Source organism: Filicampus tigris, chromosome 14 (genome assembly GCF_054856515.1).
Source record: "Filicampus tigris isolate MCC_2025a chromosome 14, RoL_Ftig_1.0, whole genome shotgun sequence".
Lineage (NCBI taxonomy): Eukaryota > Metazoa > Chordata > Actinopteri > Syngnathiformes > Syngnathidae > Filicampus > Filicampus tigris.
This window is the reverse complement of record NC_141230.1, coordinates 14648325-14666087: the sequence shown is the minus strand read 5'-3', so window position 1 is coordinate 14666087 and position 17763 is coordinate 14648325. Positions and strand designations below refer to the sequence as shown.

The following is a 17763-nucleotide window of genomic DNA, read 5'->3' as shown; positions in this document are numbered from 1 at the left end:
AATTTTGTGTCCAATGTCTTCGCTTATGTTGAATTAACATAAAATAATAATGTGCACCATTTTTTTGGGGGGGGGGGGGGGTGTACTGCAACTCTTTGAGACTGAATGTGTAAACTGATGAGAAAACTTAGCCATACTAACTGTCGACCCATTGACTGAAAGTTGTTAGTATTCGAGTGAACACTTGGAAGTCATACATAATTCAGTGCACGTGGCTCTCTTCACTTGGATTTGAAGCAAGTTTGAATTCATCCCACAAGAAATAATCGAAAAATACCGTTACAGAATAGTCAATTTGCCAAGGAATTTATACCAAGCAATACGTTGGAATTAGAAAGGGGGTATAAGAATCATGTCCAGTGTTAAATTGCGCCATCATCGAAAATAAGTTCACCGATGTTTCTATGAAAACTTAAAAACAATGAAACACTCAATTGTAATTGGTCAAAAGAAAAGTTCAAGAAAAAGCTAAACGTACACGGTTTATCGTTTGATGCTAAAACTGTTTGCTCTTGTGAGGTAAACTGAGTTCGAGCACGCTTGGCCTATTTGTTTGCGAGCAAAAATGTGAACATATGACTCTTTTTGACAGAAAACTCAACTTAATTCCCGACAAGTAGCAGTTTGGCGGATAGTGAACAATTCTTTAAAAATGCGGCTTCACGTGGTTTATTCTCAGTCCCAGTTGACGTTTCGTGTCAAACTAAATATATTGTACTTTAAAAAAAGGGAGTTGAGTGTTATGTACTTAAAACAACCACATAACATACATATCTATATAGGTCAATACTAACACACAATGCAAAACGCCACAGACGGGCTATGGACGGATAGCATCAGTGTTATTGTTATCACCTTTTGGAACACCTACAGTGAAGAAACACGTTGATAGATACAACAATATACGGGCATATGTTCTTTATCCTCTGCGAAAAACAACTAATACTACTGCAGCTTATTGAGTAACTTACTGTAGTTTTGAAACTCTTCTTCATTTGTGTCTGTATGTCTGCATTATACTGCACCAGAAAGAGTACAATGTGGAATAGAAAAATGGCATTTTCAGTGGGTTTTTTTTTTTACTACCTGTACTACTGTAAAAAAAAAAAAATCTATAAAATAATAATAATAATAATGATACCAGCCTTTTATAGCGCTGTTCCTCAACATTCAAAGACACTTTACATACAGTAGGTGGACAAAAAAAAACAAAAAAAAAAACGTAACGTTTGCGAGCAAATTCTCAGAACAAATTAAGTTTGTAAAATGAGGTTTCACTGTACTGGCACCGCATCACTGCACAAAAAAAAACTGGCATATTTGTCAAAATGGTTGAAGGTATGGTTTCAATTATGCTTTTCACACACGGGAAAATATGTTTCATTATTAGCATTTGAATCTGGGGTTTTACATGTTGACACCTCACATCCTTTATCCTCTGAATTTTCCATGCTCTGCCTATGCTCCATTTTGAAGATGAGACGTCTCTAGAGGCCGGCATCCGAGTTCAAATCCACAGTCAGGATGAGCCTCCTTACATTCACCAGCTGGGCTTCGGCGTCTCTCCAGGCTTCCAGACCTTTGTTTCATGTCAGGAGCAAAGGGTAGGTCTTTATCATCATTATCATCATCATCTTCCAGCCCAACCACAAGCACCATCACTACCTTACTAGTTTAGTCCTGAACAGTTCACCCCTGCTGGCTGCCTGGCTAATAAATCTCTGTGCTCAGCTGACATATCTGCCTCAGCCCTGGGGAAACTGCCGCTCCAGCAGCAAGGAGAAGTTTCCCGGATACGACACGTACAGCATCAGCGCCTGTCGCCTGCTCTGCGAGACCAATGAGGTTGTGCGAGTGTGCAACTGCAGGATGGTGCACATGCCGGGTATGATCTCATTAAACAGAGGTTTTACTTATCTCGCCTATACATAGTATAAAAAAAATAAAATACTTTCCTGTCGTTTTTGCAGCATCAATAAAAAGTAGCTCCCTGTTTGGCAGCATTTTAGAAAAAGTATGTAAGTTGTATCGACAGTGCTCTATTAGTTGTTTAGTAACGGTAAAAACGGTCAAACACTCAAATACAAAAAGAGGCCACAACTCACACCTAGACGCTCGTGCCGAACTACAGTAAATGGCCAACTCAATTCCAACTGTTGATGTCATTCACTAGGCCACGCCCCTTAAAGGTATACATCTAATATTACAACACTACAGTATTATAAAGCCTTTGGGTTCGCGGTCCAACAATATCACAGATCTTTTTTTAACTCTTTTTTTTTGTTTTGCCTTGTTTATTTCCGGTGTAATTCCACTCATGACCACTAGATGGTGTCACACTATTGAGTTTAACATGCTGTAAATTTGAAAGAAGAGGAACGAAAACGTCAGCTCGCCCTAGTTTTTGTTAAAAATATATTTACTGTACATATATTGAACGTCATCTTATGTAATCCTGCTTTTTACGCCTACAGAAAGCAAAGGTTGTAGGTTCATTTGTACCTCTTTGGTCATGATTATTCATCAATATTATGGGATGATAAGTTTCTTCGTTTGGCAAAAATTTGATTTCTTTCACTGTCAGCGCATAGTGTTGTGTTATGCATTGCTCTTGAACTCTCTCAATATAATACGTATTTAAATGTGTTTGTATTATTTTCAATGCATGTATTTCATAAAACAGTCTTGGGGATTTCGAACTCGCCATTTTCTAGATGGCAACGTTTCAGCTGTGTGATTGACACGTGACCAACCCGCCTCTCACCCCAATTCAGATGGGATAGGCTCCAGCCCCACTGTGACCCTGAACAGCATAAGCAGTATCGAACACGGAAGGATGGTTAACGTTGAGTGGCAGCCGGGGTGAATTAAGAATTCAATTAGTAGTCACCGATTGCGATTGGAATATTTGCAGGCAACTGTTTTAATAATCAGTCAGTCCACAGTAGCCTCGCATTTCCATGATATCATGAGGCATGTGCAAAATAATCCATCTGCGTTTTGGCCCACTTGAACCCTTGGAGGACAGATGTAATTTGGTGTGTCTGACCTTGAGCTGTTCTGCGTGGAATGGAATGCTCTTCAGGTGTGATGGCATCTCTCAGTCAGGTGTCAGTCCTGATTAACATCTCAGTGAATTCCTGCACCTGTTGCTCGGGCAGGTCATCGTCAATTTGCGCCATTTATTATTACGACTTCTAAGAGCAAAGCGCGAGGCGGGCGCTTAAGTTCTCGGATGTGTTTGTTTGCATGTTTTCAGCTCGCCTTGACTCAAAAATGATTTACATGGTGGATCAAGCCAGGAACTAAATCGGTACAGCTATGACTAGTGGATCTGCTGTTTTGTCAGAGGTTTGTGCTCCACTGAGAGCTATTGTAATTATTAACCATTTAAGTTGGTGGATGTACTGTAAATACTGTGGAACCTCCAAAGGCAAACACATTAATTAATTCCAGGAGGCAGTTTCAATACTTTTGACACACACTTTACTGGATTTACACTGCATGGCTCGAGTGATGCATTTTTCTTTTGCTCTCGTGTGCCACAATATATGCGTCAAGGAAAAATTGGGAAGAAAAAAAATGAATACAGTGCTGCCTTCCCCATTGAAATATGAACATTGTCGAACATTGAATAAACATTCACTGCCAGGCATTTTCAGACCCTCTTTTACCCTAACGTTTGAAAAAAAATTGAAAAAAATATCAATAAATTCCTGGGATTGAATGGCTGGACTGTGAAAGGACAAGTAAATTCGTCGATGGCAGTGAATGAGTTAAAGGGAATATAACCAAATTCAACATTTTTGCCACATTTTCTGGCTTCACTTTAACGGACATTGTGCTGCTCCTTCTGGTGTATGCATCTTGTACAGTTCAATACAGACATATGGCTATATTATACAGTAAGCCACAAAGATAATAGTTATTCCTCGCAGAGGATAAAGAACATGTGCCTCTGAGCATTGTTGTATTATCTGTCCCCATGTATAAACATGTACAAATATCCCTTGATAATTCGAAAGCATACAGCAATTAAATGTGAAGTAAATATCCTACATAAGAGGTGTGTGGACCACTACCAAACACCTTAAAGTGCTTGAGAACTCTCTCCACCATTTGCACGATGGTCATCGTATCAGCAAATTACCACACTGCTGGTACATTGCTCGCTGATTCTCTGTACGTATCAATCAATCAATCAATCAGTGATAAGTTCCTTGTGTGTTTTTAACATTCTTGACGAGTAAAGATTGTTCTTTTCCCCAATTTTATTTTCATTGAATTCTAAATGGCGCAATTTTAAGGCCATTTGAATTTAGATTTTCCACAATAATGGTGTATTTATGATTGAATTAAGATGCAAATTAAGTAAAAGACTTGATATAACCGAAAGGCACAAACAAATAGTGTAGTCGGATTAGAAAACGGTGTTTGCCGTGTCAAACAGACGTTTATCACTATTGATTACCGATTTTTCATTTTCCCTAATCGTCTGGAGGATATGACTGGGACGCCAGTCTTTCAAACACTAAATGAGGTGTCTAGACTCGCACAGCATGTGTGTCATCAACACTACTGCAAAGTGTGCCACTGAATGTAAACTGTGTGTTTATGTTGAAGGAGCGGGTGGCTGCATTTAAGCTCAGGAAAAAGATGCCTGCTGTTACACCACACAACAAAAATATTCTACCGGAAAGTGCATGCATGACTGGCCTTTTGACAAACACTTATCGCTTCCATAGGAAACAATGCTGGATTGTCTGTAAATCAGTCACACATTTTGGACTGTTAAAGTGGAAATCAACCCAAACATATATTTCTTTCAAGAATATGTTCTCAGCAGGCCCACTAGTTGAAACACGGCATTCTGATTAATATTGCGTTTGCGGAATATGAGTTAAGCAGGAAAATCCGCTCGTTTTTAGCCATCTCAGGGGGCGGCCATTTTGTCATTTCTGGTGACTGAAAATGACATCACAACTACTCAGGTAACGACCAATCACGACTCAGCTTCAGAAAACAGGTCAGCCGTGATTGGTCGTTACCTGAGCCCTGAGCATTTGTGATGTCATTTTCAGTCGACAGAAGTGACAAAATGGCCGCCCCCACAGATGGCTAAAAACGGGTGGATTAACTCTTATTCCACAAACGCAATATTTATCAGAATGCCTTGTTTCAACTAGTGGGTTTGCATAGAACATATTCTTGAAAAAAATACTTTTGGGTTGACTTACGCTTTAAGTCGGGGGAAAAAAATATAGAAATGAGAGAGAAATTGAGATGGACAAAGAGTAATAGTGCTGCTTTCTAATATTCCTCAGGGCCACAACTATTACATTATGGTATGACAGCTGCACCATTATAAGTGCTGGTCCATTGTTTTTAACAGTGGGAAATCAATTTGTGACCTAAATTATAAATGGCCGCTGCCTCGCACGTCAGTCCAAGGGAGAAATTGCAAGCTTAAGTTTGCTTTGAGAAATAGCTCCGTTTTGCAAGAAATGAGCCCCAGCTGCAAATGAACAAGACGGCAAGGAAATGCGTCCGTACTGCGAGAAACAGTTTGAATTAACAGATTGGGAGTAATGATCACTGTCGGGAGTCCTGAGAGAACGGCAGCACCGCTTTTGCTTCCCACGGTGATGCATTGCGTCAGGAATTCTATTGCTTGTAGATATCAGATTTAATAAGGATGGAAGCTTCGGTCCGCTGGCTTTGGTAAAATGAGCCTGTGTCGAGTACCACATGTTAGGGCGCACAATTTATTGTTGCATATTAAGAAGACTCAAATTCCTTTATAGGACTCCTAAGAGCAATTGGCTCAAAAGCTTCTCAAGGGAGAGCGAGGCCAACTTGTGAATAGAAAGTCTTTTTCAGTCTCAACCACACACACACACACACAGACAGCTGTTCAAATGTTACAGTACTGACTTTTGCATTTTTTTTTCACAGTAAACAGGATGTGGAAGATAATCCTGTCTTTTGCACATGCAGTGGTTACAGCCCAAGTTATAGCTTTGTTTGTATAAGTTCAAAAACTCCTCATGCACCATCTGTTCACCAAAGCATACATTTAGTAACTGGAATAAACCCACGTTTAATCACCCCTTATAATTTTGCTGAGCGTTCCGGCGTTCCCTTTAAAGGCACTCTATAATCAAAGTTGTTATTTTTATTATTGTTGTAGTTGGCTGGTGTTTAGATCTTCGCAAACATGTCCGTTAAAAATGGCATCATTTCAAATGAGCAAATAATGACTTTTTTTCATCCGGCTGAGTTTTGTTTTCGATTTTTGTTTTTGTCCCGTTTTTAATGTCTTGTCTGTCCCGTTAGGTTTTAGTTTCCACCTGTTCTCGTCAGCCCTGTTCCTTGTGCCACCCTATCGGCTCCCTCAGCCACTCGTGTCTTGTCCTGATATACCTCGTTACCTCGTCAGCTGGCTTGTATTCAACTCCCTGTTTTTTTTTTTTCTGTGTTTGTTGGTTCATTGGAAGATTTGTAAGTGGCTGTGGGTTGTCACGTAGCCTTTGTCACGTCATGATTCCTCTCGTGCTGTTATGCTTTCCTTGTTGTTGTTTGTGTGATACATAGAATTTTGATTTGTTTCGACGTTAAATATTTGGAACGCCACATTCCTTGTTGACCTTTTCATTTGTCTAGCTTTCAGCCAACAAAACCCTCAACCTTGGCAGATGTTGTTTTGCCAGCGCTAAAGATGTTGGTTGTTCGTCTATAGTGGTTAGCACATCTGCGTCGCAGTCAAACGGCTCTGGGTCATAATTTCGGGCCCTCGTGTGGAATTTACGTTAACCTCTCCATTTTTGTTACTTTGGCTTCCTCTCACGTTCCAAGAACATGCACGTTACGTTCAATGAACACGCTAAATTGTCCATAGTTGTGAATGTGGAATAGTTGTCTTAAATGTACCCTCCTAAAAAAATCAACACAAGCTCAGGGAGAACATAGGAAAGCTGGAGACCGGATTTGGAACCCCCAACCTCAGAACCGTGAGGCGGTTATCAAAAATGGACGAATGGCATGTTGGGGCAATAAACCAGCAAAATTGACCTCTTATCAACACTGTTGCCTCACTGCTTGTGCAGTTGATTACAGTAAGTCAACATGGGTCTGATAAGATACTACAAAGCAGAACGGATGGATAACAAGCTAAATGTGTAATGAGGAGAAGCAGTACAGAAAATATATCACAAACGCACATTTTATGACTTCATGTGACTCTTTTTAAAGCATCTCCCGCATTTAAATCTTATACCAGCTTTAAGGCATAGAAGCAAAAGTGTGTTTTCCAAGATTCAGTTGCCTCTAACTTAATATTTTAGTGTCTGGGTCTATTTCTATATTTGGGCGACCACCCAAAAAAGCTATTAAGCTGTTCTTGTCCTGTGACATGTGGACAGCTCATGGAAACACGGCGCAGCTTTTTTGTCTCTTCAGACAAAAATAAAGTAGAGCTGGCCTTTTATTGTTCAAGACTCTAATTTCTCATTTATTTCTAATTTACACTCGGTGATAACTGCGTAACATTGTACAAACGAGATAGAGAACGAGAACATAACTGCGAGTGTGGAAAAAGTCACATAGACAAGCCGATGTCATTTCACTGTACATTAATCAACACACCTCATAAAGAAGCAAAACAGCAGAACTCCGCTAATGACTTGTGCCGCTAATGAATTCCCGCATTTGATGGACTGGCCAATGTGTTTTTCCGAGGACGTTTACGCTACATATGCAGGCTGCATGCTTCATTTCTCAGCTCGGTGGACGCAAGTCATCCTCGGCGCGTCTGCCTTGGTTCGGAGATGAATGATAAGCGACGGCGTGTTGTTCACAGCCCTTCTTCCTCATTGCGCTAGACACGGGTCACTGATCATTTTGTTCGTGATTGATCAGACTCATTATGTGCTCTCCTCTCCAGGAACCGCTGATATCTGTCCTCCTAATAAAATCAACTGTGTTGACAAAGCACTTGGTAAGAAACAATCTGCCTTCATTTCTTTTCTCATTACACTAGAGAATGCAACACAATAGGTATACAGTACAAGGTTTCAAATATTTATTTATTTTTCCTATATAAGCAATACCGTAGCCGGAGGTAATCTGAATATCTCGAAATGACTTTCCCATTGTGATTTTGTCACTTTAGAGTGGGATGACCTCCATTGTTGAACTGTTAAAATTAAACTTATTCGTCATTTCTGCGGCGTCTCGTCCCGTCTTCAATCTGATCTCGCTCTCCTTCAGCAGATATTGGTACGGAACAAAAGTCAGCTCTTTCAATGGCATTCATGTCGCAATACAAAAGAATTTGTGCTAGCGGGCAGACATGCGTCGATATAGGTGCTGTATAATTACACTTTTTCAGCCATTTAAACCGCAAATTTAATTAAGACTCTCATCACTAAATTTAAAACTTAATTCAATATGTTAGGATTGGGTTATATCCAGATGGGCCACACTCATGAATACAATTATATGAATTATGCCTATTTGATGGAAGGTAATAGTTTAAAATATCATTTTCATAGAGGAAGAGTTCCCTCATGGGAAATAGACATCATTGTTTTCCTGCATAAAAATTGACGGCAAACCGTAAATCATTCGTTCTCATCTGTGTCACACCAGGATCGCATTTTCCTGATTACCACCAAGTCGTCACCCACTTTGTCGTTGTCAAAAACATTAGAATAAATGTGTTGCTCAAAAATTGCCTGAGAAAAAATTTGTACTGCACATCATAATTTAATTCCACATGCGTTTAAAGTGACTTTAAGAGCACCTTTGTAAGAAACTGATTATGAATGTGGCAACTTGTACAAAAAGGAAATATCTTGGCGCTGATCTCTTCTTTTTCAGACAGTGCAACATCAATAATTGTCTTCTTGTTGGGAAACCAAAGAAATAGTAACACATTTAACTGTCTGGATTATTATATAAATTAAATAAATACATCAATGGCCTTTGTAAATACGACAAGTTGTGTTTACACCCTATGTAATAACGTTTTTTTTTATTACAATAATGTCATTGTAATATGTGCCTGCTCCGACGTTGGTGACATACTGGAAACCGAATTTGGCCGCAAGTCGCTATCGCAGTATCAAAGTCATAATTAAAATGGAAGTCAACCCAAACATATATTTTTCAAGAATATGTTCCCACCGGGTCCACTGGTTGAAACACGGATTGATTTTGCTTTTGTGGAATATAAATGAAGCAATGAAGCAGCAAAATGCACTCGTTTTTAGCCATCTCTGTGGGCGGCCATTTTGTCTTCTGTCGACTGAAAATGACATCACACCTGCTCACAACGACCAATCACGGCTGACCTGTTTTTCTCAATCTGAGCCGTGATTGGTCGTTGTGAGCAGTTGTAATGTCATTTTCAATTGACAGAAGACAAAATGGCCGCCCCCAGACATGGCTAAAAACGAGTGCATTAAAACCTATTCCACAAACGCAATATTTATCAGAATACCCCGTTTCACTTAGTGGGCTTGCACGCCGTCTAACTGGAATTTTGGATATTCCTCCTAATTATGTGTACTGTAGTGTCTTTGTGAACCTGCAAGTATAAGATGAGAAGTTGTTTTGTGTTGCATTGCAGCACAGCTCCAGAAGACCAGCGGGGACACCTGTCCATGCGAGACGCCTTGTAATCTCACCCGGTACGGAAAAGAGCTCTCCATGGTCAAAATCCCCAGCAAGGGTTCGGCTCGCTATCTCTCCAGGAAATACGACAAGTCAGAAGACTACATCAGGTAGGAGCCCTGCAGAGCGACAACCTAACTCACGAGAGAGTGAGTGAGAGCGCGGATGCGCATCTCGTAAAACCGATCATTAACTCTGACCTCGAGCCTGCAATCACTTGCACACAACATAAAACACAACAACACGTTTATTATGGCATCACCTTGCTTTTTTATGATTTATTATTAGTAATATATTGTTTTATTATGAGTTAACAATATGTATATAGCACAGTTTTGGGGGTGCAACTAAAGATTATTTTAATCATTTTTGTCGATTAATAGATGAATCGGATTAATAAAAACATTTTTAATGGACATCCCTTTGAGGAAAAACTATCGTTCAGAAATTAACAAACATAAATTGATTCTGATTCAGTTTCTGGTTTGGTCCGTAATGTGAGAAAATGCGCAAAAATGTTGATTGTTTTCCAATGTAAAAGCAGATGTTGGCAAATTATAATTTCACCTAATTTTGAAAAAACACAAACACTGCTTTCATGGAGGACTACAGAAATCTCCGAATGTTTACTATTCAGAGGTTGAAAATTGGACAATTTCAAATTAAACAAGGTCTCAAAACAATACTCTCAAATTAATTATACATTCATTTAATTGATTAGTTGTTGATTAATCGTTGCACCTCTACACAGTATATAACACAAATTAAATGGAAAATGGAGGGGCTCCATTGGCTATTTTATTACAGTGTTGATGGAATATTGTAATTTTTTTCTGATCTGATTTGAGTCTTGTTATGTTTTCTGTATTTTAATGTTCTGACCATTTTTCTTAGAGACAATTTCCTGGTATTGGACATTTTCTTTGAGGCTCTCAACTTTGAAACAATAGAGCAAAAGAAAGCCTATGACGTTGCAGGTTTATTAGGTATGACTTCTGCCACCATAATGTATTACGGTTGTGCCTTAAGATACGAGCTTATTTCATTCCGTGTCTACGCTTGTAACTCAGGTAGAAGACTCTTGTTTTGAAGAATTTTTCTCCACCGGCCGAACTGCTGTTTGGTATTAAAGCGGTAGTTTGCAGTTTTGGGGTCGGGGACTCAAGGGGTGGGGCTGACGTGAGGCTACATTCAAATCTTGCTAGCAATTTGAAAACACCTTAACGCCCTCTTTGAGTGGGTTGAGTTCACTGCAGCTATAGAGTGCCCGTCTCTCAAATTTTTGCCCAAAAATCAAAGCGAAAAATTGTCCGAACGACGGCCGTATCTTGAAATGTCGTCGGGTCGCTCGTATCTCAAGGTACCGCTGTGTTGATTAATGAAGTTATCATTTGTGACAATGCTGGAGCAAAAAGTTGCAGATGATTTCAGCTTTTGTCTTAATGCACTGTTTTTAGGTGACATTGGTGGACAGATGGGTCTTTTCATTGGAGCCAGCATCCTGACTATCTTAGAAATACTGGATTATATCTATGAGGTAATAGTGTCTGACTGTATCTGTGTGGAGTTTGCATGTAAACCCCATGCTGGATATGTTAAATGCATGTTAGGTTGAAGTGTAAAGTTTGAAGTGCCCATATGATGAGGCTCCTGCTCAACAATGACCCTTGTGAGGTAGTAAAGGTAAGTAAAAAAACGGGATGAATAGATACTGTAAATATCCATCAAGATAAAGGTTTGACTTTTATTCTCTAATTGATCAGTGTGATCCAGAACACAATACATTCATATATCAATTCCTTTTCTGTAGCGCTTGAAAATCTACACAAGCACAAAGAGCACATGAAAACTCCACACAGGAGGGTCGGGAGTGGAACCCGGATTCTCAACTGTAAGGCAGACATGCTAATCACTAGTCCACCATGCTGAGAACCAGTTCTGTAGTAATTTGGGTCTGAATAAAATTTTTAAAAATTATACAATTGAACATTAACTTATTGGTGACATTGTGACCTATGTTTAATTATGTCACACACGATACTAAAGAATAAAATATTACACATTGTGAATCCAATTTAACTAGTCCATGCAACCCTTACCCTAATTTTGCAGTCCAAAAATCAACAGGATTAAAAAAAAAAAAAAAAAAGTCCCCTAGCAGTCATCTTAAACACAACAGGCCCTTTTTTGACCTCGATCCAGCAGGCCAAGACAAAATGTCGCCCCGAATTCCCCTCAGACTGATTGTCATTTATCGTGCAGCCTGACTAATGTCACGCTGCCTGATTAAATGAGCATATCAGGCCCCTGACGACAGAGTTGCATATCCAGCACGGCAGAATCGGATGTTTGCCATCACGTAAGCAGTAAGAGTAGTTCCAGAGACAAATGTCAGAAACATAACGTTTTTTGGACAAACAAGGTCGAAGGATGACATGTCCTGACTCTACATTGGCAATGCACAGTACTTGCCTACATGGCTGTAGAGCAGGGGTGTCAAACTCATTTTCTGTCAGGGGCCACATCGTTGTCATGCTGTCCCTCGGAGGGCCGTTATGACCGCGTTCCCATATAAATGTACGACCGCCTTATATGATCACATACACACAACAAATTGATGGATAGCTAGTTTTGAAATTAGAAGCCAGAAGTAATTGTTTGTTCAATTATTTTTCAATTTATTTTGAAGCCGAGGATTTGGTCACAAATAACACATTGCGCTATCTCATATCACAGTGTTGTTCAAAGTGAAAACAATGTGCAAGAAACGTGAAGTTGACGCACATGATTTGCCTTTGCGGGCCACATAAAAATGAGCTTGCGGGCCGGAGCTGGCCCCCGGGCCTTGACTTTGACACCTGCGTCGTAGACAGTTATGAAGTCGCTTAGGAATGGATGACATTTACTGTATGCATAAAATGAAGTATGCCTTCATTATATATACGTGTAAATTGGCAGTCAGATGTTTACAAGAACTTGGATGGACAGACGGATTGTTATATGATACGGATAGGACAGGACAGACGTACATACTGTATGTGTGAATGGAAAAGCCAGATCCAGCTGACCTGAATGAGGACAAGCACTATAGAAAATAGATGGATGGATAAAATCACCGCTACATATATCCCTGGACCTCGTTTAAAATTTTACAATGGGTAATTACTTACTACTAAGTCATTAGTGTCATCATCTCAGCGTTCGTGCTACAAATGACGGGCAGCCTTTGGGCTAAGAAGACTTGTCCTCTTCTCATCTTTGTTCTTTTGTGTTGCTGTTTTCATGCAGGTCTTCAAGCAACGGCTACAACGTGTACTGAGGCCACGAAAAGAGGAAAAGAAGAGCAAGCCGCAACCGCAGCCTGCCACCGTTGCCACAGTGGGCCTGGAAGAGATGAAAACAGAGGTCCGGCACATTCTGCACCGCAAAAAACTGCGCTTCTTTTCATGTAGTGCTTAATTCCCCGTGGCACTATGATTCCATTAAGGAACTACCTAAGGATATTGAGGGGAAATCTTTTTCTTTTTCCACTTCTGAACTAATGATAAGCAATGTTCTTAATTCATAACAGCCGTTTGCTCAGAGGCTGGACTTGTTTGTTGCACAACTTTATTAGGATGTTTCGCAAATGGGTCCAAGAGTTCTCAGTGCTGTTCACTGCTACTCCAGTTCCAGCGATGATGAAAACCTCTGCATTTGCCAACATCTTTTCATATGTTCATGTTTCATTGACCATTTTCATCCGTCTCGGACCAGTGCGTCGTCATCACATGGGGTTAGGTTCTTCTTTTATGTTTTCACTTTAGTTGTTTTTCATTGCTTAGGTCGACCTTTCCCGGGTGATTGATTTTTTCAGTCATCATCATGGAATGAATCGATTTCTAAATTTGTTCAAGGCTGCATCCTCTTTTGTATTATACTTAACTTTGCACAGGAAAAAAGAAGCTATATTGATTTTTTTTTTTTTGAATGGAAATTAGCGGATGTGATAATGTCGGAATCTTGTACACGGATACGGACTAAAGTTTTGGGACAATGGCAACACACATTGCAAACAGCGTCCACTTTTTATGGGAAAGCATTGGACAAAATTGCTTTGTGCAATTAGGCACACTCATGGTGGAAAGAAAAGGGCCTTACCCCAATGTGCTCTCACAAGGTTGGAAGCATAACATTGTCTTACACAGTATTTTGGTATACTGTACAGTGAGGAGAAATAATTGATTCATTGCTCAACAGCAAAATTTTTTGAAGCTGATTTCATTGATGTTTTTATTTTTTTTTACCTCGACCATCAGGTTTTGCATATATTTTCACTATTTTGTTTCTAAGTTTGACCTATAAAACCTTGTGTAATGCGGATTTTACCATGTGTTGCTATTTATATCCCTGACATTTCCGGAAAAAAATATCCACATGTTGCTAAACCTAACCCTTAATTCATTAATATTAGTAAATATATGACTTTATTATTATTGCTATTATTATTACTACTATTATTATTATTATTATCATCAGTAGTAGTAGTAGTAGTATGGTGATGAAAACCTGATGTGCTAGAGAAAAAAAAACAATCATTTGTTTTCTGAAGCTGAGCCATGATTGGTCGTTATCTGAGCCCTGAGTAGTTGTGATATCTTTTTCAGTCGACAGAAGTGACAAAATGGCCGCCCCCTGAAATGGCTAAAAATGGGTGGCTTTTGCTGCTTAACTCATATTCCACAAACACAATATCAATCAGAATGCCTTGTCAAAACTAATGAGTCTGCATAGAACATACAGTATTCTTGAAAAATTAATTCCCCTTATAATGTTTAGTTTTCTGTTTGATGTTTAGTTTGACCGTAAAATTCAACTGGGAGTAGCAGTAAACAGATTGAAGCCTCTTTTTTTGAAGAATTGCTCCCTATCTGACAAACTACTGCTTGTTGTGAAGTGTCAAGTATTTCACTCAGCAAAACGCACGACATTTGATAACATTTGGGTTTTTATGCGTTTTTTTTTTTACTCCGATTCTATTACCATAATCAATACACAAGCATACAATTTGGAGAATGTCATCTTTGTCCTGTACTTTAAACGTACAAATTCAGCATGGGGTGATTGAGTAGCCCTCACGTCGTTTTCTGTGCTTTCAACAGGAGCCCAATGCCGTGACGCGGAGTCACCCCGAAGGGGCGTACGCCAACACGATGCTACCAAATCACCACCACCACCCTCACCATCATCACACGGGACACCACGGGGTGTTTGAGGACTTCACATGCTAGATCCAACCATCCTTTCCGTAGTTTTCTTTGCATTGACAACCCAAGGGAGAGAGAGAAAAGCAGTGTTTGTTGCCGCGAAGGAGAGACCTTCTGCATTAAGCGCCAGTTCTTTGCTGCCATCAGTGAAAAGCTCCAGCCAAAGTCCGACACCAAACTTGTGATGCTAACGAAGCACTTGTATGTACAGTATGTAGGCACAAAATGGACACTGCGTTATGTTTGGTTGTTTTGTTTTGTCAGGATGGGACCCCTTTAACTTTGTCTTGCTTCAAGTGAGAAGTCTGGCTCTTTGTGTTTACGTAGGAGCAATTTTCGGTCGGTGGTTCCTTCCCTGAAAGGAAACAAGTGGAGGACTGCATGTCCCCTTGATGCCATTGGTAATCCCCCAAAAAGGAACATATGATTTATTTGTTGATTTGTTTTCTCTTTAAGCCATCTTGATCTTTTTTTCCATAAGCTATTGCCCCTTCATGGAGTACACACTGTACTGCTGCATCAAGTCATTGCAACATTATGAAATATTTAATCATTTAAAGAGATACTAAGATGTATATGTTCTATATTGTATACAAAATGAACTCTAAAGTAAACAAAGCTCTTTTGTGCTATTGTAATTTAAATTATAAAGGGGTTATGGAGGTGGGAACTGTTTGATTATTTTTGTCTTTTTTTTTTGCTGACTCAAGTGGCATCTTTCCACATGATACACGTCGTCTGATTTGTGGTAAAGGTGTTAGAGAGTAGCATTGTACATTGTAACATTAACATGGTAAAAACCAATGAGGAGAACGTGACAGAGATTTTGTTTTAATGGTTCTTGTTTATAATGCATTAAGATATGACTCAAGTAATCATTTTGTTATTTATACATTTTAGACAATTTTATATGCGATCACGATTGTAGCAATTGCTGTACACTGAAAATCTGCAGATGAAGAAGAATATCAATACATTTGTACAGGTAAGAACAATGACTATGGATTGTGGACATTATTTGCCTATACAGTATGTCCTGTTTTGTATACCTAAATGTACAGTGGAACCTCGGAATTCAAAGACCCCGTGAGGTCGTACAAGTGGGAATGCAAACTACCAAAGTCACCGGAAAATGAAGTGATTCTAACATAAGATTACAGAGCAGAGCATCGCTGGCTCAGAATATGTCGGCAACGATGATGTTTAAAAAAAAAAAAAACATGAACAGAATGTACATGTGAAAGTCAGTCGGTTCCGTTTTTATGTGAAGAGACTCGCCTCTGAAGCACAAGTAGAAATGTCCTTTTTATTTTTGCAAGACAGATGAAAATAAAATGTGGCTGCGTCAGCATACTTCATGGAACATTTAAAGGACAATTTATTGTGAAATTCATTGAAATCTTAAAATGTTACATAACGGACGTGAGATTATTTTTTTTTTAATCTGAAATCAGAATTGTGTTCAATCTTTAGAGGTTCCACTGTGCATTCTTATCTGACCTGTCGACAAGAAGTCAGGCAAATTTCAAGCAATGAACAGATGCACAGAGCGTGTATGTCCGCGCGTACTTTCCAACTTTAATATAAGCACATTTAAATGATTAATGAGCAAAATATAATTGAGGATCAGTTCCTTTTTTGCAGAAGCAACTGTAGGATTTCTTTTTTTTTAATTTGATCAATGTAGGTGTGGAGCACCTTAGACAATCATAGCTTACTTCAACGAGACCTCTGCATTCTTTTATATCCGAATTTAACGGATTTGAGTACTGGAAGCTTGTAATAAATGTTGCTGTATCTAACTTAAGTTAATTTCAGTACTGCACACCCAAGATAAATACATTCTGTTAATTTGAGTACAACACACTCTCAATAAATAACTTACTCAAATCAAATTTTTGCAAGTCTCAGTAAAGTCACTTTATATTTTACAGATTATGACTTTTAACACACCCAACAACATAGGACAATCGCTCAGGATGATTTTTCTGATGAAAAAAAAAAAATTGAGAGGGCGCAATGATAACACTAGTGTAGTGATTCAAACTAATGTAATCAGTTTGCTTCAGAGATCTCTGCCTCACTGGGATGTTAATCGGGGTTAATAGGCATTTTTAAGTAGTGTCTTACTCTTTTGCCCTCGTCGTTGGACTTTACTAGACTTTTGTGTAAAAAGCATACTGCATTTTTTATTTTTGATTTTTTGCTCATGTTAATCTTTTTGATAAATGACACAAAGTGTTCCATCTACAGTTTGTGAAGTAATGCAACTCAAAGTTAAGTGAGGATATTGTGTCCAATTTTGGAATTAAGATATGTAGGTTTTGTATATGTGCTAAAATATTAACGGGTAGATGCCAATCGTGCACAAACAAGGTATTGGGGTCACACTGAAGAATGGAAAAAGTCATTTAAGCACACAAGGCAGCATTTTATGACAGCAAATGTCATGAGGACTGATTAGGATCTTGTCAAGTTACAATTTACGTGGAAATTGTCACATCCACACCATCACCATCAGAATGATCGATTGAATGTGATTCTGCAAACGTTTGGCGTTCAAAAAAAGAACAACAGGGACTAAAACCACCTCTTCATGGGTTTGTTTGATCAGATGTTTATTACATAACCCGAATATGTGTTGCTGTCCAGAGGTGGGGGACTGAAGTTAGACACCGATTTTAGGACTTGGGACTTGCTTGGCTAAAACTTATGAAAGACTCGATTTGCCCAGTAAGCTGTAGTAATGTTAGTTGTTCTTCGCAGAGGATAAAGAAGATATGCGTCTGAATATGTTATACTTTGTCTATATGCGTTGTTCCACTATTTGTATTCAAATAAA

At 39.1% G+C, this 17763-nt stretch overlaps 1 protein-coding gene across 2 annotated transcripts in view; it reads left to right on the top strand.

Moving 5' to 3' along the window:
• Positions 1-15587, top strand: part of asic4a (acid-sensing (proton-gated) ion channel family member 4a) — a 159375-nt gene extending 143788 nt beyond the window's left edge. For both annotated transcript variants that reach the window (XM_086051420.1, XM_086051421.1), the window contains 8 exons: positions 1477-1604; positions 1732-1885; positions 7943-7996; positions 9632-9785; positions 10570-10661; positions 11133-11212; positions 12964-13080; positions 14817-15587. In XM_086051420.1, the coding sequence (XP_085907546.1) occupies positions 1477-1604; positions 1732-1885; positions 7943-7996; positions 9632-9785; positions 10570-10661; positions 11133-11212; positions 12964-13080; positions 14817-14945 (908 nt within the window). In that variant the 3' untranslated portion in view covers positions 14946-15587. The remainder of the gene's footprint in view (positions 1-1476; positions 1605-1731; positions 1886-7942; positions 7997-9631; positions 9786-10569; positions 10662-11132; positions 11213-12963; positions 13081-14816) is intronic.
• The last annotated feature ends 2176 nt before the right edge of the window (positions 15588-17763 follow it).